This window comes from Microcaecilia unicolor, chromosome 5 (genome assembly GCF_901765095.1).
Source record: "Microcaecilia unicolor chromosome 5, aMicUni1.1, whole genome shotgun sequence".
NCBI classification, from domain to species: Eukaryota; Metazoa; Chordata; class Amphibia; order Gymnophiona; family Siphonopidae; genus Microcaecilia; species Microcaecilia unicolor.
Genome location: NC_044035.1, coordinates 3920702 through 3945127, shown reverse-complemented (window position 1 = coordinate 3945127; position 24426 = coordinate 3920702). Strand labels below are relative to the sequence as shown.

At 44.8% G+C, this 24426-nt stretch overlaps 1 protein-coding gene across 5 annotated transcripts in view; it reads right to left on the bottom strand.

The window, feature by feature from the left end:
* Nucleotides 1–24426, bottom strand: part of ATE1 (arginyltransferase 1) — a 173522-nt gene that overhangs the window by 33128 nt on the left and 115968 nt on the right. For all 5 annotated transcript variants that reach the window (XM_030202595.1, XM_030202594.1, XM_030202596.1 and 2 more), the window contains 2 exons: nucleotides 19751–19932; nucleotides 14760–14859 (listed from right to left, as the gene is read on the bottom strand). In XM_030202595.1, the coding sequence (XP_030058455.1) occupies nucleotides 14760–14859; nucleotides 19751–19932 (282 nt within the window). The remainder of the gene's footprint in view (nucleotides 1–14759; nucleotides 14860–19750; nucleotides 19933–24426) is intronic.

Sequence of the window (24426 nt, the reverse complement as noted above, 5' to 3'; positions counted from 1 at the left end):
ACTAAACATACAAAACACCTACTGACAGAAACACCCTATTAGAATTTAAAAGTTGTCATCTGAAGACTCTTAAGAAGAGTTTACCTTTTTCACAGTTCTTGCGTTTTCACAGGATCTGTTCCGATGATGAAGATTTTAAGAAACGTGCCAGCAATTTATTTAAAGAGAGGTTACCCACATAAACTGTTAAAGTTAGCATTTAAACGCATCAAGCAGAATAACAGGACCTTATTATTAACTTCCAAGAACAAGTCCTCCGATCACTCAAAAGACGTATGTGTGGTACGGTATGCCAAGGGAGGCGATGCAGTAGATAAGATTCTACACAAAAATTGGCAGATCATGTGGACGCATTCATTATTAGTACAACAGGATATCTAAGTTGCTTTTTCCAGAGGATGTAATATGAAAGAAATTTTGAGTCCAGCCATGTTACCTGCAGAGAATTATGATCAGGTACCTATACAATCTAAAGGACATTTTAAATATGGCACTTGCAAACAGAAAAAACAGCACCACGGACCTTTAAAAATGGAACACAGTTGTTTAATGAATGAGCCTTGACAAAAAGACCTGACACGGGCCGTGTTTCGGTGACTAGCACCTGCGTCAGGGGTCACAGTGATGACGTGGAAAACCTGGGGAATAACTCGAATATATTCCTCTACAATATATTATTCCTTACCCCACGTCTCATATAGTAAAAGCTACAAAGCACCAAGGCACTTTCACTTTCTTTTCTTTTTTTTTTAATCCGTTTGGATACAGAAAGTGAAAGTGCCTTGGTGCTTTGTAGCTTTTACTATATGAGAAGTGGGGAACCCTGACGCAGGTGCTAGTCACCGAAACACGGCCCGTGTCAGGTCTTTTTGTCAAGGCTCATTCATTAAAGAACTGTGTTCCATTTTTAAAGGCCCGTGGTGCTGTTTTTTCTGTTTGGATTTTAGTTTGTACTTCGTTCCCTCTCTTTTGTTATATCCAAATGTGGTACTTGCAAAATTTACCACATTACATTGGAGAGTAACACCTTCACCAATCCTGTTGACAAAAAAGTTTACTATTCTAAAACACACACTGATTGCCAAGTCTGAGCGTGTGATTTACATTCTACAGTGTCCATGTAACATGATTTATGTTGGGAAAACTATTGAATATACATATGAGTAAACATAGATAACACTTAGAATAAAACAGGAACACCATTTGCGGCTCATTATGCAGCTAAATCACATCCTTTCCAAGATTTCAGATGTTGGGTAATTGACAAAGTTCCAGCGTTTACATTCTGTGGAACCCAATGGCCTGAATGCCATGACTGAATGGGTCATACTTAATAAACTTTCCCAGGCACAAATCTACTTCTATTTTTTTATATTGTGAAGGATCTTCAGAATTAAATAAATTTTTATTGATGATGGTAACACCTCTCAATCATACATTCACAATAACCATAGGGATCTTCAGAATTAATGCAACAAGATTGCTTAACAGACAGTTTTCAAGTGCAAATCGTCATTGATCCTATGAAGTGGGGTTTTTTTTTGGTGTTGATAATTTTTTAGTGCTTCAACAGTGTAGTAATCAGGGGCGTATCTGCGTGGGGCCACAGGGGCCTGGCCCCCGCAGATTTTACCCTGGACCCCCCTACCGCCGCCAACACCTACCTTTGCTGGCGGGGGACCCCAACCCCCGCCAGCCGAGGTCCGCTTCCTCTAAAAATATTCCTTGAGCTGAGGTCTTTTAAGTCGTTCGTCCTCGCTCCCACTCCTCCGTGCTGCTGTTCAAACTCTGCGGAATCCAGTTTCGGAGTCTGTCTGACGTCGCAGCACGTTGAACAGCAGCACGGAGGAGTGGGAGCGAGGACGAACGACTTAAAAGACCTCAGTTCAAGGAATATTTTTAGAGGAAGCGGACCTCGGCTGGCGGGGGATGAGGTCCCCCGCCAGCAAAGGTAGGTGTTGGCGGCTGTAGGGGGGTGGTGGTGACAGCGGCAGGGGGGTGGCAATGGCGGCGGAGGGGGCTATAATGTGCCCCCCCCCACTCTGGCTCTGGCCCCCCCTACCGCCGAACCCCAGATACGCCCATGTTAGTAATAAATAAATTCAATCACTTAACTGGCAGCAGTGCGATAGAACTCAGGAACCTCAACCAGGGACAAATGAAGATTGGGCATGCATATGGAGTATCGCATCATACCTTATGTAATGGGTTTGTCTTGTTGGGCAGATTGGATGGACCATACAGGTCTTTATCTGCCATCATTTACTATGTTACTACGAACGATGCTTCACTTTTCACGATTTCTCAGAACCAGAGCTTGGCAGGAACCTAACAGGAGCAATGCATCGCCTTTCGTGCATTTTGTTTGGAACCATACCCCTCGCAAATAGTAAGCACACACTGTAGCTTCTTTTTTTGGGGTCTTCTCACTACTCATGACTTTGTTTGGCCACTGTTAGCAAGAGGATACTGGGTCTAATCCAGTATGACAGATCATATGTACTCGATCAAAACCTTACATAAGAATGTTTAGAGGGAAGAAAGTAAACTTAAAAATGAGAAATTAATGTCCATTAAACCTGACAAAATTCCTTCAAAAACTGCCTTAAGACTGCTTCCACTCTGTCCTTTCGGAGGCATTAAAGAAAGCTAAACATTTACTTTTGCTTCTTTCACTTGCGAAGCTTTCTTGATACTTAAAACCTCCTAAATCAATATCACAGACACCTCTTGTAAATCTCAAAATCTCAGTCTTAGAGGGACTGGTCTGCTCTTGGCATCTCTGGCTTTACCAGAGATAATACAGGTGGTGAAAATGACTTGCCCAGCTTGCCTGGTTTTCAGCCATGTTACTTTCAAAACATGTTCTCCCAAAGTCCTCATTACTCACATCTGGCTACTGATTAACACCCAGTCCTAGTCTCTGCAGTTTTCCCCAGGTTTCTCTTGAAGATGTAAAGTATGTTAGCCTGAGGGGGAAGACCATGAATGAAGATCTCAGAAGGGAGGGAAAAAGTGGAAGTGTGTATGTGTGCTGGGGGTGCTGTTGAAAAAAAAAAAGTAAATGAGAGTCTGTGGTGGTGACCAAAACATGAATATTTCGCTTAGGCCCATGTGAGGCAGTGGGTGGTACAAGGCTGGGCTTCCGTAGGATCACTCCCTCACTTAGGCCCCCCCACCCGGACCACTGTGGCCCACCCCCACTCAGACCGCTGCCATCCTCTCCTGTGCGCCAGGAGTCGGGACTCTGATGATTGCACTGATGCGATATTGTCTTAATGCAATCATCTGGGTCATGGGCAGCACACAGCTGGAGCAGGAGAGACAGACCCAGAAGCAGGCATGAAGAAGCTTTCCGGTGCCGTCCCCTCTCCCCCCCCTCCCTCCGGAGGCTGGGCCTGGGGAATTTTGCCCTCCTCCCCTCAGTGGCCCTGCCTGAGGAGCATATCAGGGAAGAGAACCAGCCAGAGCTAAGTGTTTCCCTGGGATGAGAAATTGTAAGTAGTCAAGTCAGTTAATGGTGGGAGAGAACTTTGCACAGGATTCTTAAAGTGCATAAATTTGGGATGTGCCCAGAAGGGACCCAAGCTGGCATGAATTGCCAGAGTGTTTGGACCTAGCTAGGAGCAAGTCCCATGAAGAGCACTGACTGGAACTATATTGAGAGAGATTAAGCTTTTGAAGTAGCAGAGCTGACTACAATCACTTTTGTGTATATAAAGTACCTTGACTTTTCCCTCCAGTGTGTGTGTTTGTCACATTTGTATGAGGTTAGGCAGCCCAGCCACGAGCCACGCTTCCAGAGCTCACTATAAATTTAGATGTGGGACCATTTCCACTACTGCTGTATTGCCAAATTCTAGAAGGAGGCAGCTCTTTTTAGCGCAAATATTAAGATGAGCACAAGAGACTGAGACCAGACCTAGCATAAGTGGCTTATGAATAAGCTTCATTCTGGTCACAGAAGGCTACAATTATAAATCATATTTTAGATATGTATTACAAAACGTGGGGAAGGGAAGGGGAATGGGACTTGATATACCACCTCTCTGTGGTTTTTGCAACTACATTCAAAGCGGTTTACATAATATACACAGGTACTTATTTTGTATCTGGGGCAATGGAGGGTTAAGTGACTTGCCCAGAATCAAAAGGAGCTGTAGTGGGAATTGAACCCAGATCCCCAGGGTCAAAGTCCGCTGAACTGACCACTAGGCTACTCCTCCACTAGAAACATTCCATGTGGAATCTCAAATAGGGAGAGGGAAATGGGACTTGATACACTGCCTTTCGGTGGTTTTTGCAACTACATTCAAAGCGGTTTACATAATATATACAGGTACTTATTTTGTACCTGGGGCAATGGAGGGTTAAATGACTTGCTCAGAGTTGAACCCAGTTCCCCAAGATCAAAGTCCACTGCAATAACCACTAGGCTGGGATTCAGGAATCAGATTCTTGAATCTTGCTATTCTTTGGGGTTCTACATGGAATGTCGCTGCTCTTTGAGATTGTGCCTGGAATCTTTTCTCTGGTTTTTGCAACTACATAGTTTACATATTATATACAGGTTCTTATTTTGTACCAGGGGCAATGGAGGGTTAAGTGACTTGCCCAGAGTCACACAGAATCAAACCCAGTTCCTCAGGATCAAAGTCCGCTGCACTAACCACTAGGCTACTCCTCCACTCCTTACTCTTTGGGATTCTGGAATCTTGCTATTCTTTGAGGTTCTACGTGGAATGTTGTTACTCTTTGAGATTATGCATGGGACTTAATATACTGCCTTTCTGTGGTTTGCATAGTATATACAGGTACTTATTTGTACCTGGGGCAATGGAGGGTTAAGTGGCTGGCCCAGAGTCACAAGGAGCTGCAGTGGGGATTGAACCCAGTTCCCCAGGATCAAAGTCCACTGCACTAACCATTAGCCTACTTTGAGGCTTATTTTCAAAGCACTTAGCCTCCCAAAGTTCCATAGAAACATATGGAACTTAGCCTCCCAAAGTGCTTTGAAAATATGCCTCTTTGGGATTCCAGAATCATGCTATTCTTTGGGGCTTTACAGGGAATGTTGCTACTCTTTGAAATTGTGCATGGAATCTTGTTAATGGGACTTAATATACTGCCCTTCTGTGGTTTTTGCAACTACATTCAAAGCAGTTTACATATATTCAGGTACTTATTTTGCACCAGGGGCAATGGAGGGTTAAATGACTTGCCCAGAGTCACAAGGCGCTGCAGTGGGAATTGAACCCAGGTTGCCAGGATCAAAGCTGCACTAACCCCCCCCCCCCCCCCCGTACCTTTAGATGATGGAGGAGGGAGCCTGCCCAGTGCATCCTGGGATGTGCTAGGTGGGGCTTCCCTACCAAATAAGGGAGCTTCTCTTAAGTGGTAGGGAAGCCCCGCCCAGCGCATCCCAGGTATTTCCTCAGGTTACTTCTGAGTCTGTCCCCTTTCATCTTCACCCTACGCCTCCTCATTCCAGAGTTGCCTTTCAATTGAAACTCCTGTGCATCACGTAAGTATTTAAATGTCTATCTCCCCTCTCCTGTCTTCCTTCCAAAGTATACATATTGAGATCTTTAAGTCTGTCTCCATATGCTTTATGATGAAGACCACTGACCATTTTAATAGCTGCCCTCTAGACTGACTCCACCCTGTTCATATCTTTTTGAAGGTGCAGTCTCCAGAATTGTATACAATATTCTAATCGAGGTCTCTCGCCCTTAAACACTTCTGGCTTTCTTTCACCTTTGTTGAAACCTCCTAAATGTCCTGTTATAATAGTATCCTCCAAGGATACCTCACTCTGAACCATGTGATCCTGAGCAACTGTCGGCTACCTCCTCCCGTTCTAATTTAAAAGCTCCTCTATCTCCTTTTTAAATATTAGTGCCAGCAGCCTGGTTCTATTCTGGTTAAGGTTGAGCCCATTCTTTCGGAATGTTGCCCAGTTCCTAAGAAATTTAAATCCCTCCTCCCTGCACCACTGTGTCATCCATGCACATGGAAAGGGTATGAAGGAGCAGAGGTATCACCACACATACCGAGGGGAAAGGTTAAACACACAGTTCATCTTTCATCTGTATTCTAATATTACTCAACAAGCCTTGTTGATCTTTGATAAAAAGTGAACTATAGTGGCCTATCTTCTTAAAATCACATCTCCAAATTCTTACTAACACCTGGCAAAGGAGAGCGTTGTACATAAAGGGGATTTATTAGAGTGAGTGGAGTCAATGAAAGGCAAAACCCTTGCGAATTCCATCCCTGAAGGTGGAGAGCACAGCCTCTGTGTCTTTAATTCCTTGCATAAACAAAGTGACTATCAGAACTGGGGAGAGTGCTTTAGGGGTAACTTGAGCTGCACAGCTTTGGACTGCGGTCTACCAACTCCATGAGGTGGAGACAGAGGGTCTAACATCTGAATCCAGTTATGCTTGAGAACTGCAGGAAGTGGACATGGATTTTGCTTGTACTGATGGCTCATTTAAAACACAAATCTGCAGGGCACTGTGGAGCAGAAGGGAAATATTAAATAGCAGAGAAGACCGTTTGCTCTTTCAGTTACAGACACTGAGTCCTCCTTATTCTAATTTCTGCTCTTCTTTATAGAAACTGTCAATCTGTAAGGCACAAGACTTATCTTATTTAACAAACTGCAATTAGAAGCCAAATCAAGTGTCACCACTGAAAACCCAGGGTCACTGTGCTGCTTGGAAATCAGTGGTACTCAGTGTAACAAACAGCTAGCCCGTACTTTCCTTAATAACTATGTGCGTCTGCTGACCAGAGCATTGAGCAGGCAGCCAGGTACTTGAAATTGCCATAAGCTCTCCCTATACTTGTTTCCCCCACCCCCAGCTGGAAGCACTACAGATGTTGCATCCATCCCCCATCCCTTCCTCCCACTGGCAGTCAGTAACACTGCATCCTGAACCTACCTGTGCTCTGTCATCCGCCCAGGCTGTTAAAAGCTGCATCCTGCTCCTTCTCCTATGGCTGCAACCATTGCTCTATACCTTGCTACCACTGACAGCCTCAGAGGAGGAAATGGACTGAACACCCCACCCCAGAGCCGTAGCGAGGGGAGCTGACACCCGAGGCAGGTCGCCGCTGCGCAACCCCCCCCCCCTCGGGTGCAGCACGGCGCACCCTCCTCCCGCTGGAGCGCACCCCCCCCCCCCCCCGGAGCGCATACCTCCCCCCCGGAGTGCATACCTGGAACAGGAAGTAACCTGTTCCGGGGCAGAGAGGGCAGTGCACCAGCGCGGAGCCGACACCCCCCAGCGGCGTGCACCCGGGGCGGACCGCCCCCCCTTCCTACGCCACTGCCCACCCCCACCCCCCTCTGTCAACTCTAAACATTCGTATATGCTGACAATGTTACCACATTTGTATCCCACATTTTCCCACCTATCTGCAGGCTCAATGTGGCTTACCAAGTACCATAAAGGCGTTTGCCATTTCGGTTGATAACAAATACAAGATTGTGTTGTGGTCAAATGAGGTAGAAATGATCAGGCATCATGGGGTAGAGGGGAAAGAGGATAGTAAATTGTCCAGTACGATCACTGATTATGTTGTGTTGCTGGGTGTGGAGATTTATGTTGGATCGGTGGGATGAGCTTTTTTGAAGAGCTGGGTTTTTAATGATTTCCTGAAGTTTAGGTGGGCATGTATTGTTTTCACCATAGGAGCCAACTTTTCAAAATTATTGTGGGTTCTAAGCCCAATGGAAATGACCTCTCCTGAACACATACAATGAATTTTTCTCAATATTGGGGGTGCTCAAGCACCCACAGCACCCACAGAGTCGGCTCCAATGGTTTTCACTGCATACGGGAGTCCATTCCATAGTTGTGCGCTTATGTAGGAGAAGCTAGATGCATAAAATCTTTCATTTTGAATGTGCCTCCCTTTTATTAATCAAATTACACTGGCTTCCCAGCAAAGTGAGAATTACCTTCAATTATGTACCTTTACCTTTCAAATACTAAATGGTAGAGCTCCAGACTATATGGTACCATTAATAAACTTACCTCAAAGAAACACTAAATATGAGGCAAGAAACTATCTCAGACTACACGCCCCCCCCCCCCCCCCCCCCACAAATTGCAAAAAAAGTGATCTACAAAAGTGTCCACTCTGCAGACTTCACTTACCTAGGAACCAAACGGTGGAACTTCTTCCCACCCAAAATAAGGAATATACAGGAATATACTAGATTCCGCAAAATCCTCAAATCGTTCCTATTCAAACAAACCTTCACAAAGAACAACCACATCTCAAACAATTAATTATTACCTGAATTGGTTATTACTCTATTTACCATTAACTTTCTCTTTGCTTCATGTACAATTTCTCATTCATAATAGATTTTCTAAATGTTAAACTTCCATAGTTATCCCAGTACGTTTATGATACTGTATTGTAAAATTGGATTCTTATAACAAATTACTTTCTTATGCATTATTCTTTGTTATGTATCCTGTACTGTTTATTTTAAGTCACATTGAACTCAAACTTGTTTGGGATAATATGGGATATAAATGTCACAAATAAATAAATAAACGAAATAAATTATTGGGTGGAGAAAGATAAGCTGGTGGTGACTTCTAACCCTCTACATTAACTACTCAAAGGTTTCTTCTGGCAGCCTCAACACTTACTGTCTAATGGACTGTATTTAAAGTGTGTGCCTCTTCTACTACTTAACATTTCTAAAGCGCTACTAGGGTTACGCAGCGCTGTACAATTTAACATAGAGGGACAGTCCCTGCTCAATGAGCTTACAATCTAAAAGACAAGTGAACAGTCAGTCCGAAAGGGGCCGTCTAATTGGGGCAGCAGTAACTTAAGGCAAGTTATATTCAGAAAGGTAATTCCCTGTCCCTGAGGGCTTGCAACATGACTAAATCAGACATGTACAGTGCTTCAAACACTCATTGTTCTCTCTCTTTTATCATCAGGGATCCTCTAAACCCCATTATGTGCAGCAGGAACAGGATTGCTTCAGGCATATTAGCAAACTGTAGCCTCAACAGAAATCAGACATGATTATTCTATGCAAGGGCTGAATAATATGTACCTGTAGAAGGTATTCTCACAACTGAGTGACATCATCCAACGGAGTCCGGTGCAAATGCTGCCCAGCCTACTGTTCAAGAAGCCTTTGGCAGCATTCCACAGTGTATGAACGGGTGATGTGAAGCGTTTGTTTACGCTTTCTGACAATAATAGAACCAGGGGACACAAGATGAAATTAGAATGTGGTAAGTTTAAAACAAATTGGAGAAAGTTTTTCTTTACTCAGCGCGTGGTTAGACTCTGGAACTCATTGCCGGAGAAGGTAGTGACAGCAGCTGGCCTTGCTGAGTTTAAAGGGGGTCTGGACAGATTCCTGAAGGAAAAGTCCATTGATCATTATTAAATTTGGGGATTTTGCCAGGTTCTTGGGGCCTGGATTGGCGCTGTCGGAGATGGAGTGCTGGGCTTGATGGACCTTTGGTCTTTTCCCAGCGTAGCAGTGCTTATGTACTTATGTACTTCATGCCCAATGTGCGAGCGCAGGACCAGCAGTATAATAACATAGCTGGAAAAGACAACTCGAAGGGGAGGAGAGAAGGTATGTGAGAATACTTGGCCTGCTATCCTCAGTGAACAACTCCTACACATAAGTAACTATGCTTTCTCCAAGGACAAGCAAGCCATAATATTCTCACAACTGGAAATCCTTAGCTACCACCGAAAATAACACCACCAGGACAATAGGGACTTGCAATGGCAAGGCCTAAGAAACCAATCAACCTGAAACTATATACAGACTAGTTGTGAAGGGGCAGTCTAGAACAAAAACAACAGGCCTAGGAGGGCGGCGTTGGATTCTAGACATCAAATTCTGAAGAAATGGCTGACCAAACCGGCTGTCACATCTGGTATTTCACTCAAGGCAGTAGTGAAATGTGAATGTGTGAACTGAAGACCACGTTGCAGCCTTGCAAATCTCTTCAACAGAGGCTGACCTCAAGTGGGCTACTGACGTAGCCGTGGCTCTGACATTGTCAGCTGTGACATGACCTTCCAGAGTTGGCCCAGCCTGGGCATAAGCGAAAGAGATGCAATCTGCCAGTCAACTGGATAATGTGCGTTTGCCAATGGCTATCTTCATCCTGTTTGGGTCAAAAGAAACAAAAAGCTGCGTAAACTGTCTATGGGCTTTACTCTACTCTAGATAGAAGGCTAAGACTCGCTTGCAGCCCAAAGTGTGCAGTGTGCTTTCACCAGGATGGGCAAGAAGTTTTGGGAACTGGCAGGATGACTGACTTGTTAAGATGGTACTCTGACACCACCTTAGGAATAACTTAGGGTGTGTGCAGAGAACTCTGTTATGATGAAATTTTGTGTAAAGTGGATCCGCTATTAGGGCCTGAAGCTCACTGACTCTGTGAGCTGAAGTGACCACCACCAAAAACAAGACCTTCAGATTACAGGAATCAAGTAGATCAAAAGGAGCTTTTATCAGCTGGGTGAGGACAACACTGAGGTCCCATGACACAGTCAGAGGTTTGATAGGGAACTCTGTCAACATCAAACCTTGCATGAAGCGAACAACTAGAGGTTGTCCAGAGATGGGCTTACTTCCCACATGGTGATGAAGAGCACAGATTGTACTGTGGGAACCTTTACAGAGTTGGTTTCAAACCAGCCTCACAAAAGTGCAGGAGGTATTCAAGCAGGTTTTGTGTAAGGCAAGAGAGGACTCTAGGGCTTTGCTCTCACACTAGAAGGCAAACCTCTTCCATTTAAAGGAGTAACTCCTCTTGGTGGAATCTTTCCTGAAAGCCAGCAAGACCCTGGAGACACCCTCTGGCAGCTGCAAGGAGGCAAATTCTACACTCTCAACAGCCAGGCTACGAAAGCCAGAAAATGGAGGATGGGATGGAGAAGAGACCCTTGTTCTGAATGATGAGGGTCAGGAAACAGTCCAGTCTCCATAGTTCTTCGGAGGGCAATTCCAGAAGTAGAGGGAACCATATCTGTGTCTCAATCTGAACAGGGTAATGAGGATCATGGTTCCCCAGTTTTGGCAGAGAATCAGCAAAGTCTTCCCTATCAGAGAATTGAGAGGAAATGCATACAGAAGACCTGTTCCCCAATGGAGGGGGGAAAAAACCCCATCTATCAGTAGCCTGCCATGCGACCTGAGTCTGGAGCAGTACCAAGGAACTTTGTTGTTTAGATGAGTGGCATAAAGATCCACCGAGGGGGGTGCCCCACTCTTGGAAGATCTTGCGGGCAACACCTATGTTCAGAGACCACTCGTGCGGTTGCATGATTCTGCCAACCTGTCCACCAGATACATGGCTGGAGCACCATGCCTTGACTGGTGCCCCAAGTCCAATTTTTGACTGCTACCCGACACAAAGGATTCACAAACAGTGGCCAAGCCAGGTCACAAGTACCTGGAAGAAACCCAAATTGTGCCAATCCCAGGGCCAGCAGTTGCTTCCGTCTCAATAGCAGACTATTTGTCCAAACTTTTTTTAAACCCAGATATGCTAACCACTGTTACCACATCCTCCAGCAAAGAGTTCCAGAGCTTAACTATTCGTTGAATGAAAAAATATTTCCTCCTATTTGTTTTAAAAGTATTTCCATGTAACTTCCCCAAGTGTCCCCTAGTCTTTGTTCATTTGGAACAAGTAAAAAATCGATTTACTTCTACTTGTTCTACACCACTCAGGATTTTGAAGACCTCAATCATATCTCCCCTCATATGTCTCTTTTCCAAGCTGAAGAACCATAACCTCTTTAGCCTTTCCTCATATGACAGGAGTTCCAGCCCCTTCATCATTTTGGTCAATCTTCTTTGAACCTTTTCTAATTCCCTATATCTTTTTTGAGATATGGCGACCAGAACTGAACAAAATATTCAAAGTGCAGACACACCATGGAGCGATACAAAGGCATTATAGTGTTTTCGGTCTTATTCACCATCCCTTTCCTAATAATTCCTAGCATCCTATTTGCTTTTTTTGGCCGCCACCTAACACTGAGAAGATTTCAGTGTATTATATACGACACCCAGATCTTTTTCATGAGCACTGACCCCCAAGGTGGACCCTAGCATCAGGTAACTATGATTTGGATTATTCTTTCCAATGTGCATCACCTTGCATTTGTCCACATTAAATTTCATCTGCCATTTGGACGCCCAGTCTTCCTGCAATATTTCACAGTCCGCTTGTGTTTTAACAACCTTGAATAGTTTTGTATCATCTGCAAATTTAATCACCTCACTTGTCATTCCGATTGCCATTATCATTTATAAATATGTTAAATAGCACCGGTCCCAATACAGATCCCTGCAGCACGCCACTATTCACCCTCTTCCATTGAGAGAAATGACCATTTAACCCTACCCTCTGTTTTCTGTGCAATAACCAATTCCTAATACACACCAGAACCTTACCTCCTATCCCATTGCTCTTTAATTTTCTCAGGAGTCTCTCATGAGGAACTTTATCAAAAGCTTTCTGACAATCTAGATACACTACATCAACCGGCTCACCTTTATCCATTCACGCCTTCAAAGAAATGAAACAAATTGGTGAGGCAAGACTCTTGAGCACCCTCTTTTGATGTGTTCTTGATCAGTCAATCGCCAGATAGGGAAACATGAATTCCCAGTTTGTGCTGTGATTACCCTGAGGATATCTGGTAAACACCCTGGGAGCTGACGCAAAGTCAAATGGCAGAATGAGATACTGGTAGTGGTCTTTCCTCACACAAAAGCTGAGATACTTCCTGTGACTGGGGATTGTAGCCTGTTGTATTTTTATATTCTTTGTATAATGCTTTCTACTATTTGTACACCACATTGAACCCATGATAAGAATCGTATTGAGTACAGGCTTCCTTGAAGTCCAGAAAGTATAGCCAATTTTTTGCTTGAATCATGAGAAGAAAGGTGCTTAGGGAAAGCATCCAGAACTTTTCTTTGACCAGATACTTAATCAGGCTCCTGAGCTCTTGGATGGAACGAGATCCCCCTGTTTACTTGGGCACAAGGAAGTACCTTGAATTGAATCCCTTCCCTTCTTCCCCTAGTGGAACGAGTTTGACAGCATTGGCCTTCAGAAGGGCGGAGAGCTCCTCTGCAAGCACTTTCTTGAGTAAGGCAATTTGGAGGTTGTTTTCGGCAATGGAATGTGAAACCGTGGCAGACAATTTGGAGAACCCACTGGTCAAAGGTAACAAAGGGCCCCCCTTTCTTGGAAAAAATTCAGCCTCCACCTTACCACCAGGTCACCCGGAACGGCTACTGGGATGGCAGCTATGCTCTTCTGGAGCCAGTCAAAAACTCTTCTCCTGCTTTGACTGGGGAACTGGTTGAGCCTCCTGGGTATGCTGTTGACGAGGACAGGAGAGCTGGGTCTGGGCCCGTTGGTAAGAACGGGAAAGAGTAAACCTATGCCTTTGAGAGTAGTAGGTACCTTTTCTAGACTTAGCTGAAAACCTCTGAAAGAAGGACGCAGAAGGTTAGGGCTAGAGTTGTGCTGTGGCTGGCGCAAGTGCCCTCGATGATTAACACTCTGATGCTGCAGGATGCCCAGAACCGATCATCGAAGAAAGGCATCAGGAATGGCCGGGCAAGAGTTGGTGTGGAGACAGCCTGTGAATCAACTGGGGCGGAATCGGAAATAGGATCTTAAGCTGCATAGCAACTGCAGCTTCAGCTCCACCACAAGAGAGGTGGAGCACTCCTCTTGATGCTGATGCTTCTCGGGTGCTGGTGAAGCCAATGCCCCAGATCTCCCAGTACTGTGCTTCGAGGGGGACCGATGCCGATGCTTTTTAGGCTTGGAAATGGCATTGGGCATCTGCACCTTTTTGGTACTGAGGACATCATATCCAGCCTTCTTGGTTTCGGGTCCAATGCTGGGCAGTCCCAGGAAACTATCAAAGCATCCGAGTTTGAGGCAGAGGGGGACCTTCTTGACACTAGAGTGCTCCCAGTGTCAAAGGTAGTCACCACAGCCATCAGAGCTGACGTTTTCAATGCAGACGTAAATATACCAGACTTAGTGCCAAAAAATCTCTCATGCTCTCTGGGACTTTTTCTGCATGGGCAAGCAAAGCACACAGGAATGAGCACCGTGGTCTGGATCCAAACACTGGATACACCAGGAATGGGTATCAGTCCCAAAGATGACCCTGTTACACTGGGAACAGCACTTGAAGCCACTGGGAATTTTCTGGGACATGAAGGGAAAAACAGATGATAAAAAAAAAAATCAAAAACGGCTCAATGGTGGGAGGAGAAAAAAAGCCACTCATGCTCCCCCAAAAAGTCGAGGGCCTCTGGAGCTGGAAAAATAAAGAGAACTTAAAAATGTGAAAAAGTGCACCAGAGACACTAAGGGTAAAACACAAAAAAACAATGAGAAAAGAAGAAAAAATACCCACAGGGAAGGCACCAGAAAAAGCCGAAGAGAGATCAAACACAACTACTCTGCCTCGCGGAAAACTAAAGACTGCATCATCGGGCTCCAAAGGAAGACGTCACCCAGTTGTGAGAATATTATGGCCTGCTTTTCCTCGGAGAAAGGTCTGCAATGCCCTGTCTCTCAGTGTGAGAAGGTAAAGGTCTGCGCTGCCGTGCGTCTCATGGTGTGAGAAGGAAGAGGAAAGGTCTGCGCTGTCCCGTGTCTCATGGAGTGAGAAGGTAGAGAAAAGGTGTGCATTACCTTATATCTCATCTTGGGGCACGAATGGATGTAGAAGCCCATGTAATAATAGGACAGATCAGGTGCTTGCTCATGGAGCTGGCGGGTGAAAGCAATCTCCCTGCAGGACAAAAAAAACAAAAGCATCAGGGATTTGCTCAGAAAGTAGTAGCAATATACAGTTACATTCATAGATGAGGCCAGAGGAGAACCAACACTTCATTGTGCTGCAAGCAGAAAATGACATGGGGATGGGGGACCTGCAGTAAAAAAAAAAAAAAAAAAAAAAAATTACCGCATTTACTGAGGGTGCAAAACTTTTTACCGCCCTGCAGGAGCAGTAAAAAGCCTTACTCCCGTGGTTTAAAAAAAAACCAAAAAAAAGAAAGTGATTATCGCAGGTCTAGCATCCCAATGTCTGTCTTCCTTCCTCCCAGCCACAAAACAGGAAGTTACATCAGAAGGCGGGAGCCGGCACAGGGAAGGCCCCAAAGAAGTCTGCAAGGTAGAGAGATGCAGTGGGGAAGGGGAGGAAACCAAAATACCAGACCCATGGGTGGGGGTGCTGGAGCTGAAGGGAAGAGACAGAGTGCTGGAGTCCCATGGGGGGCTGGTGGGGAGAGAGGCGCTGGACCCATGGGGGGGCTGGGTAGAAGGAGGGAAGAAAGAGAATGGAGAGAGGGGCTGGAAGGAGGGAGAGATGGAGAGAGGGGCTGGAGGGAGGAAGGAAGGAAGATGTTGGCCCCATGGAGGAGAGGGGCTGGAGGGAGACAGGTGCTGGACCCATGGGGGGGGGGGGGGGATAAAAGGAAGGGAAAGAGGTGCTGGACCCATGAAGGGAGCGGGAGGGAGGGAAGAGAGAGAGGTGCTGGACTCATTGGGGGGGGGGGGGGGCTAGAGGGAAGGGAGAGAGGTGCTGGTCTCCTTTTATATTTGTCCTTTTAGATAGGAGGGGCTTTACAGGCTGATTCATTACTTGGCTCCATCAAAAATCTATGCTCAGCCTGCAGCCTGTATAAAATTAATGGCACTTATATGCAGGGGCGTATCTGAGGTTCGGTGGTAGGGGGGGCAGGGGCTAGAGTGAGGGGGCACATTATGACCCCCCCCCCGTCCCTCCCTCACCGCCGTTAACCCTCCCCTGCCTACCGCCAACCCTTTCCCCGCCTACCGCGGTCACCTACCCCCGAGGTCCGCTGCTGCCGGTTTTTAAAAATATTACTTCAGCTGGCGGGGGACCCCAACCCCCGCCAGCCCAGCCGAGGTCTCTAACTTCTTCATCCTCGTGCTGTTAAACCTGCAATGCAACCTTCCAGTTGGACGGAGTTTGACGTCGCAGCACGTTGACGTCCTGCACGTACAACGTGCTGCGACGTCAAACTCCGTCTAACTGGAAGGATGCATTGCAGGTTTAACAGCACGAGGATGAAGAAGTTAAAGACCTCGGCTGGGCTGGCAGGAGTTGGGGTCCCCCGCCAGCTGAAGGGCGACGAAAATGATAGTGGGGATGGGACGACTTTCCTATGAAGAGAGGCTGAGAAGGCTAGGGCTTTTTAGCTTGGAGAAGAGACGGCTGAGGGGAGATATGATAGAAGTGTATAAAATAATGAGTGGAATGGATCGGATGGATGTGAAGCGACTGTTCACGCTATCCAAAAATACTAGGACTAGAGGGCATGAGTTGAAGCTACAGTGTGGTAAATTTAAAACGAATCGGAGAAAATTTTTCTTCACCCAACGTGTAATTAGACTCTGGAATTCGTTGCCGGAGAACGTGGTACGGGCGGTTAGCTTGACGGAGTTTAAAAAGGGGTTAGATAGATTCCTAAAGGACAAGTCCATAGACCGCTATTAAATGGACTTGGAAAAATTCCGCATTTTTAGGTATAACTTGTCTGGAATGTTTTTACGTTTGGGGAGCGTGCCAGGTGCCCTTGACCTGGATTGGCCACTGTCGGTGACAGGATGCTGGGCTAGATGGACCTTTGGTCTTTCCCAGTATGGCACTACTTATGTAATGGCGGTAGGGGGGGTCCAGGGCGAAATCTGCGGGGGCCCAGGCCCCTGCTTATATGTCTTCTTTCATTCTGCACAGCAGCAGGCAAGGCTGTGTGGTGTCGCCACTGCTATTCACTTTGGTTATCAAACCACTTGCGTGGGCTATTAGACAACAACCCTTAGCTGGGGAGGGGTGGATTATAAATTACAGTTATTTGCTGATGTTCTACTCACTCTTACAAAACCAGCTGCTTCTTTGCCGAGACAGCAGGAGGAGATTCAGTGATATGGAGCCTATCTGGCTTTCAGATAAACAAGACCAAATCTGAAATTCTGATTACTACTATAGATGCCAAGCTGACAACTTATTTGCAGGGCAAATTTCCCTATCGTTGGGCTTCACACTATATTCGGTATCTTGGGGTCAATTTGATGAGGAAGATAGATGTTCTTTATGCTGCGAATCTTCCCCCTAAAGCAGAACATAGGCTTGATACACGAAAGAAAAAACACTGGGAAAAACGGCATCCCAGGCCCAGAAGTTACAATACAGCCAGAAACCTTACCAGCACATGTATAAGGTCCAGAAATATGCCCAGCTCGAAGAGGCAGCATGGATCCCGCAGCCATGGATGCCAAATTCATGCTGATTTAAAATGTAAATGAACACTTATCAAATCTCCAAGAACACGATCTGGCCTCAGATCTCTGGCCCAGGACATACTGGTAGCAGCACAGTCAACCCCATCCAACATCCAAGTAGCTACATAAGCAGGCAAAGCTGCAATCCTTTCTCCCCCCCCCCCCCCCCCCCCCCCCCCGTTATTTATTTAAAACTCTGTGAGGAAGGAGAAAGTGGTGGCACCACTAGGTGTACCCCCTAAAGCCAGCACAGCTTAGTCTAAGCACACCCAGGCTCAAGTGAACTGGAGATACAGACACACTGACTAACCAAGGAGAATACTGTCCTATGAGACAGAGTTTAGTGCTCTCTATCTCCACCTGCTGGTAGATGGTCACAACCCACAAGTTTCTGGATTCATCTATTGCAGGTGCTAAGGAATGATATTTATCAGGATCTATCCACCACATGCTGTAGTACACAGGTGAACTGCGACCCCATTGGAATTCGTTATAAGTGGCAGCATCCATTTGCTTTAGTGTTTTATAAGGATGGCAAATTGCATCGTGTAAGCTCTTTGGAGGATGCGCAGAAGATACTGTCCGCTATATCAGAATCCATCAAGGAAGAACGTCGTCTCAACAAGGGAGCACAGGCCTGGACCACCAAGATGGCAGAGAGTATCTCAGGGTAAGGGCCACCTACAGCGACAGTTGTCTGATAAAGCATTGCCGCCTCTCAAAAAGAAGACTTGAGATAGGATCATCTACTACTTTCTGGAGATCTTTTACAATATGTTGTTAGTTATCCTCACTATGATCTGGTTGGAAACAATGATTGGTGTATGGGATGGACTGTATGAGTCGTGGCCTTCATCCACAAAATGCATCTGAAATTCAACATGAGCGTTTGGTGGTACATAAGAAATACCATACAATTTTATTTGCTTCTAATCGCACCCAGAACAAAACAAGAGGAGTCTTGATAACGCTTTCGACTGCTTATCCATGGTAAATTAAGTAGGTGATTTCAGACAAAAATGGCCATTACCTTTTAATAAAAATCCTGCAGAGAGATATCCTTTATACTATGGTATGTATTTATGCACCTAATTAAGATCAGGAAGTATTCCTGGATGAACAGAGCCATGCTTTGCTGCGTTACAGGGAGGGGAGTCTCCTCTTGGGACAAGATTTTAATGTTACAATTGATCCACATTTGGACAATACAGCACTGAGGGTGAAGCTCAACTGGAAAGAGCACAGATCAAGAGTTTTATCGCTCAATGGGGTCTCTTTGATAGTTGGAGAAATACACACAGTGCTGAGAAGGATTTCACTTATTTTTCCCCAAAGTACTACTACTACTATTTAGCATTTCTATAGCGCTACAAGGCGTACGCAGCGCTGCACAAACATAGAAGAAAGACAGTCCCTGCTCAAAGAGCTATGTAATAAAAGTGAGCCAAGTATAGGACAATCAAGCCATTGTGACATCACTGATGAGGTTGGCTCTTATTGGTGGACTGAGGCATTATGACATCACAATATTAGCTCTGGTTACAAGAGACTACTAACCTACTATTTATCACTTCTATAGCACTACAAGGCGTACGCAGCGCTGCACAAACATAGAAGAAAGACAGTCCCTGCTCAAAGAGCTTACAATCTAATAGACAAAAAATAAATAAAGTAAGTAAATCAAATCAATTAATGTGAACGGGAAGGAAGAGAGGAGGGTAGGTGGAGGCGAGTGGTTACGAGTCAAAAGCAATGTTAAAGAGGTGGGCTTTCAGTCTAGATTTAAAGGTGGCCAAGGATGGGGCAAGACCTAGGGGTTCAGGAAGTTTATTCCAGGCGTAGGGTGCAGCGAGACAGAAGGAGCGAAGTCTGGAGTTGGCAGTAGTGGAGAAGGGAACAGAAAAGAAGGATTTATCCATGGAGCGGAGTACACGGGAAGGGGGATCAAGCTTACTCGAGCATGGACCTATGGCTGGATGATGGAGATATTTTACGATCTACCCAGTCAATTTCTAATCAGACCCACACCTGGTCAGATCATGCGCCAATTCTTTTACGTTTATCTGCAGCAAAGGGAATGTATAGGTCAGCAATACTGGCATATGAATGATGCTATCTTAATGGACCAACAAAAAGATCTTAAGAGTATATAGATTTGAATGATACTGAGGATATAGATCCTCTTATTCTGTGGACAGAGCTTAAAGCTGTCAAAAGGGGGTGAATTATATCCTTGCAACCCCATCTTAGGAAACCTCATTTAGCTCAGGAGGAGTCTCTTCATCAGCAGATTGCCCAGTTGGACTGTATCTATTCATACAGATTAACAGAGCTTTGAAACAGCGACAAGTTCAAGCCTGCGCCTCCCTTACCTTAATGCTGAATACACTCCCAAGGATAGAAAGCAGTAGTCAGGGTCATAGTAGAGATAGACAGAGGATACACAGCGTGGCAGGATATCCAACACGCCCACGGCAATTAACTTCCCATCCAGCCAATACTGCTGGTGAAAGGAACCATAGCCACAATCAGGAGCACCCGGGGCAGTTTCTGCCTGTGGAGAAAAAGAAGGTGTAGATTACAAGTCCTACCAGAATTCATTACCTGTATGTCATAAACATGAGATCGGTTCACTCAAGCAATGCACAGATACCTCTACCCAGAGCCTTCAATTAATCTACAGTCACTCCTGCACTTAGTGAATATGAGCATAGTCCATAGTCTGTAATTAATTCAGTGCAGGGAGGAGTAACCAGAAATACCCATAAACATCACTGTGATCATGGAGTGCAGGGTATGGTTTGGTGGATCTAGAGTCCATATAAGAAGTATTGCCATACTGGGACAGACCGAAGATCCATCAAGCCCAGTATCCTGTTTCCAATAGTGGTCAATCCAGGTTACAAGTACCTGGAAAGATCCCAAAACCATACAATACATTTTATGACAGGTACAAATCAAGGTAAGGTATACACAAAAAATGGCACATGTGAGTTTATCTTGTTGGGCAGACTGGTTGGACCGTGCTGGTCTTTTCCTGCCGTCATCTACTATGTTACTATGTTGCTTATCCTAGAAAAAAGCAATGCATTTTCCCCAAGTCCATCTTAATAATGGCTTATGGACTTTTCTTTTAGGAAGCTATCCAAACCCATTCCACTTCACTCATCATTTTATAGACCTCTATTATATCTCCCCTCAGCCTTCTTTTCTCCAAGCTGAAGAGTCCTAGATGCTTTAGCCTTTCCTCATAGGGAAGTCATCCCATTCCGTCGCCCTTCTCTGTACCTTTTCTAATTCCACTATATCTTTTTTGAGATGCTGTGACCAGAATTGCACACAATATTTCAGGTGTGGTCGCACCATGGAGCGATACAAAGGCATTATAACATCCTCATTTTTGTTTTCCATTCCTTTCCTAATAATACCTAACATTCTATTTGCTTTCTTAGCCGCAGCCGCACACTGAGCAGAGGGTTTCAATGTATCGTCAACGATGAAACCTAGATCCCTTTCCTGGTTGATGAACTCCTAATGTGAAACCTTGCATTACATAACTATAATTCGGATTCCTCTTTCAAACATGCATCACTTTGCACTTGCTCACATTAAACATCATCTGCCATTTAGACGTCCGGTCTCCCAAGGTCCTCTTGTAATTTTTCACAATCCTCCCGCGATTTGACGACTTTGAATAACTCTGTGTCGTCAACAAATTTAATTACCTCACTAGTTAGTTCCGTGTTTAGAACATTTATAAATATGTTAAAAAGCAGCGGTCTCAGCATAGACCCCTAGTTAGATAGACCACTAACAATTCAAGAAGGTCCCCCTCAGAAAAAAAAAAGTAAAAATTGAACACATTTATTGTTATACAAAACTTCCAAATATTTTAGTCTAATCGAACAGTCCAAAGAATTAAAAGAACCATTCTGTAACAGCTTTGAGAAAAACAAACTTCAAGCTTCTAACCAAGATAAGACTTCCATAACAATGCTTAAATGATATTTAAAATTTAGAATTTCACAGCCAACTTTTATAATGGCTTTGATCCTTAAAGCATCGTCAGTTATGAACATAGAGCTCTTCATGTGACACTCCCTAGGCCAAAGGGACCCATTTCGCCATTCATTTTGGCTTTATCAGGGTCAACAAGGGAGAAAAGGGACTGAAAAGCAACTTACCCAATATTTGAAAAAAAAAAAAAAACCAGCAAAAATTCTAAATTAAGTTTACTATTATTCTGACTCATCGTTTAAAAATGGCGCTTCCCACCCGGAAGATACCATGACTCATGCTTTAAAGCTCAACATCCCGTCAAACAAACTTTACTGACAAGATTAACATATTCATAAGTACATAAGTAATGCCATACTGGGAAAAGACCAAGGGTCCATCGAGCCCAGCATCTTGTCCACGACAGCGGCCAATCCAGGCCAAGGGCACCTGGCAAGCTTCCCAAACGTACAAACATTCTATACATGTTATTCCTGGGATTTTGGATTTTTCCAAGTCCGTTTAGTAGCGGTTTATGGACTTGTCCTTTAGGAAACCGTCCAACCCCCTTTTAAACTCTGCTAAGCTAACCGCCTTCACCACATTTTCCGGCAATGAATTCCAGAGTTTAATTACACATTGGGTGAAGAAAAAGTTTCTCCGATTTGTTTTAAATTTACTACACTGTAGTTTAATCGCATGCCCCCTAGTCCTAGTATTTTTGGAAAGCGTGAACAGACGCTTCACATCCACCTGTTCCACTCCACTCATTATTTTATAAACCTCTATCATGTCTCCCCTCAGCCGTCTCTTCTCCAAGCTGAATAGCCCTAGCCTCCTTAGTCTTTCTTCATAGGGAAGTCGTCCCATCCCCGCTATCATTTTAGTCGTCCTTCGCTGCACCTTTTCCAATTCTACTATATCATATTATACATAAAAATAATTCTGAATTAAAATATTTACATAGAATTTCCACAATAGTCACAGAGTCTGTGACAAGATTGTATTTACAAATATTACACCAGTCCTTAGAACACACAAGGCTGAGAAAGGAGGCCAAGCAGGACTGTTATAAATCCCTACACAAAAACGACTCCACCTTAACAGATGTGACTTTTACAGCAAGAGACGCCATCTAAGCACCACTTGACATGCAAACACATATGCAACCCTTTAAGTTTTGTTTTTCATACCATTCATTTTTAAATTAGAGATCCTCTGTGTTCATCCCACGCCTTTATGAATTCTGGAAAAATTAAATGCACTGGAGGTCTAAGGTATGTCACTCCCTTCAGAAAAACTACATCTGGATATCTTTTCAACTCTACCCTTATTATTAAACTAGGGCCACAACCTGCACATTTATGGAACTCACAGCAAAATCTTTGAAACCCTTCAGCAAGAAGGCTAAAATCTGTGCAACTAAGGTTTTTAAGGGAGAGTAAGCTCTTTCCACACACTATGACTAAAAACTCAACAAACAAGAGCACAGGCTCTTGCGCACCTGCAAAAAGCTTGAAATAACATCTTTCAAGTATCTCTGTTGCTTCAAATGCAACCTATCAATGGTCAAGCCATAAGACCAAAAGCAACACTGGGCCTTTAAGACTGGGACAATTGAAATTCTTTATTGATGACCCGACACGGGCCGTGTTTCGGCGTTAAACAACGCCTGCCTCAGGGGTCAAAGCAAAACTCTGTAACATACACGTTGTGTAACTTCAATGCCCAGTCAGTTAAAAATGTTCGCTGATGGCCACATGGGCGAAAATAGAACTCGATGAAAGAGCCTTCTCTGTCGCACAGAATAGCGATTCTGCCTTGTTCATAGTCTGTGTGCCCGTGGGCACTTTTGTCTTCATTTCCTGTTGCCTTGTTCATAGTCTGTGTGCACTTCTGCCTTGTTCACTGTCTGTGTACCCATGGGCACTTCTGTCTTGATTTCTTGTTTAGGGTGCCTGTGTGCACTTCTACTTCTGTTCTTCTCTGTTTGTTTGTGTGGATCAGCTTTGTGTCCTGCTTAGTCTGCCTTGCTTGCTCTAGTCCCCTCTACCTTCAGCCATAGTTCTGTTGTTTGTCTGTGTGGGTCAGCTTTGTGTCCTGCCTAGTCTGCCTTGCTTGCTCTAGTCCTCTCTACCTTTAGCTTCAGCTCCAGTCCTGTTTGGGAATCCTGAATCCTGCTTGAGTATCCTGAATCCTGTTCCAGCCAAGCCTGTTTGAGAATCCTGAATCCTGCTTGAGTATCCTGAATCCTGTTCCAGCCAAGACTGTTTGAGAATCCTGAATCCTGCTTGAGTATCCTGAATCCTGTTCCAGCCAAGACTGTTTGAGAATCCTGAATCCTGTTCGAGAATCCTAAAGTCTGCTTGAGTATCCTGAATCCTGTTCCAGCCAAGCCTGTTTGAGAATCCTGAATCCTGCTTGAGTATCCTGAATCCTGTTCCAGCCAAGACTGTTTGAGAATCCTGAATCCTGCTTAAGTATCCTGAATCCTGTTCCAGCCAAGACTGTTTGAGAATCCTGAATCCTGTTCGAGAATCCTGAAGTCTGCTTGAGTATCCTGAATCCTGTTCCAGCCAAGCCTGTTTGAGAATCCTGAATCCTGCTTGAGTATCCTGAATCCTGTTCCAGCCAAGACTGTTTGAGAATCCTGAATCCTGTCCGAGAATCCTGAAGTCTGCTTGAGTATCCTGAATCCTGTTCCAGCCAAGCCTGTTTGAGAATCCTGAATCCTGCTTGAGTATCCTGAATCCTGTTCCAGCCAAGACTGTTTGAGAATCCTGAATCCTGTCCGAGAATCCTGAAGTCTGCTTGAGTATCCTGAATCCTGTTCCAGCCAAGCCTGTTTGAGAATCCTGAATCCTGCTTCAGTATCCTGAATCCTGTTCCAGCCAAGCCTGTTGGAGAATCCTGAATTCTGCTTGAGTATCTTGAATCCTGTTCCAGCCAAGCCTGTTTGAGTATCCTGAATCCTGCTTGAGCATCCTGAATCCGGTCCAGTCCTGAATGGGGGGCTTTGCCTCCTGATGCCGCTCGACGACAGTAGGTCAAG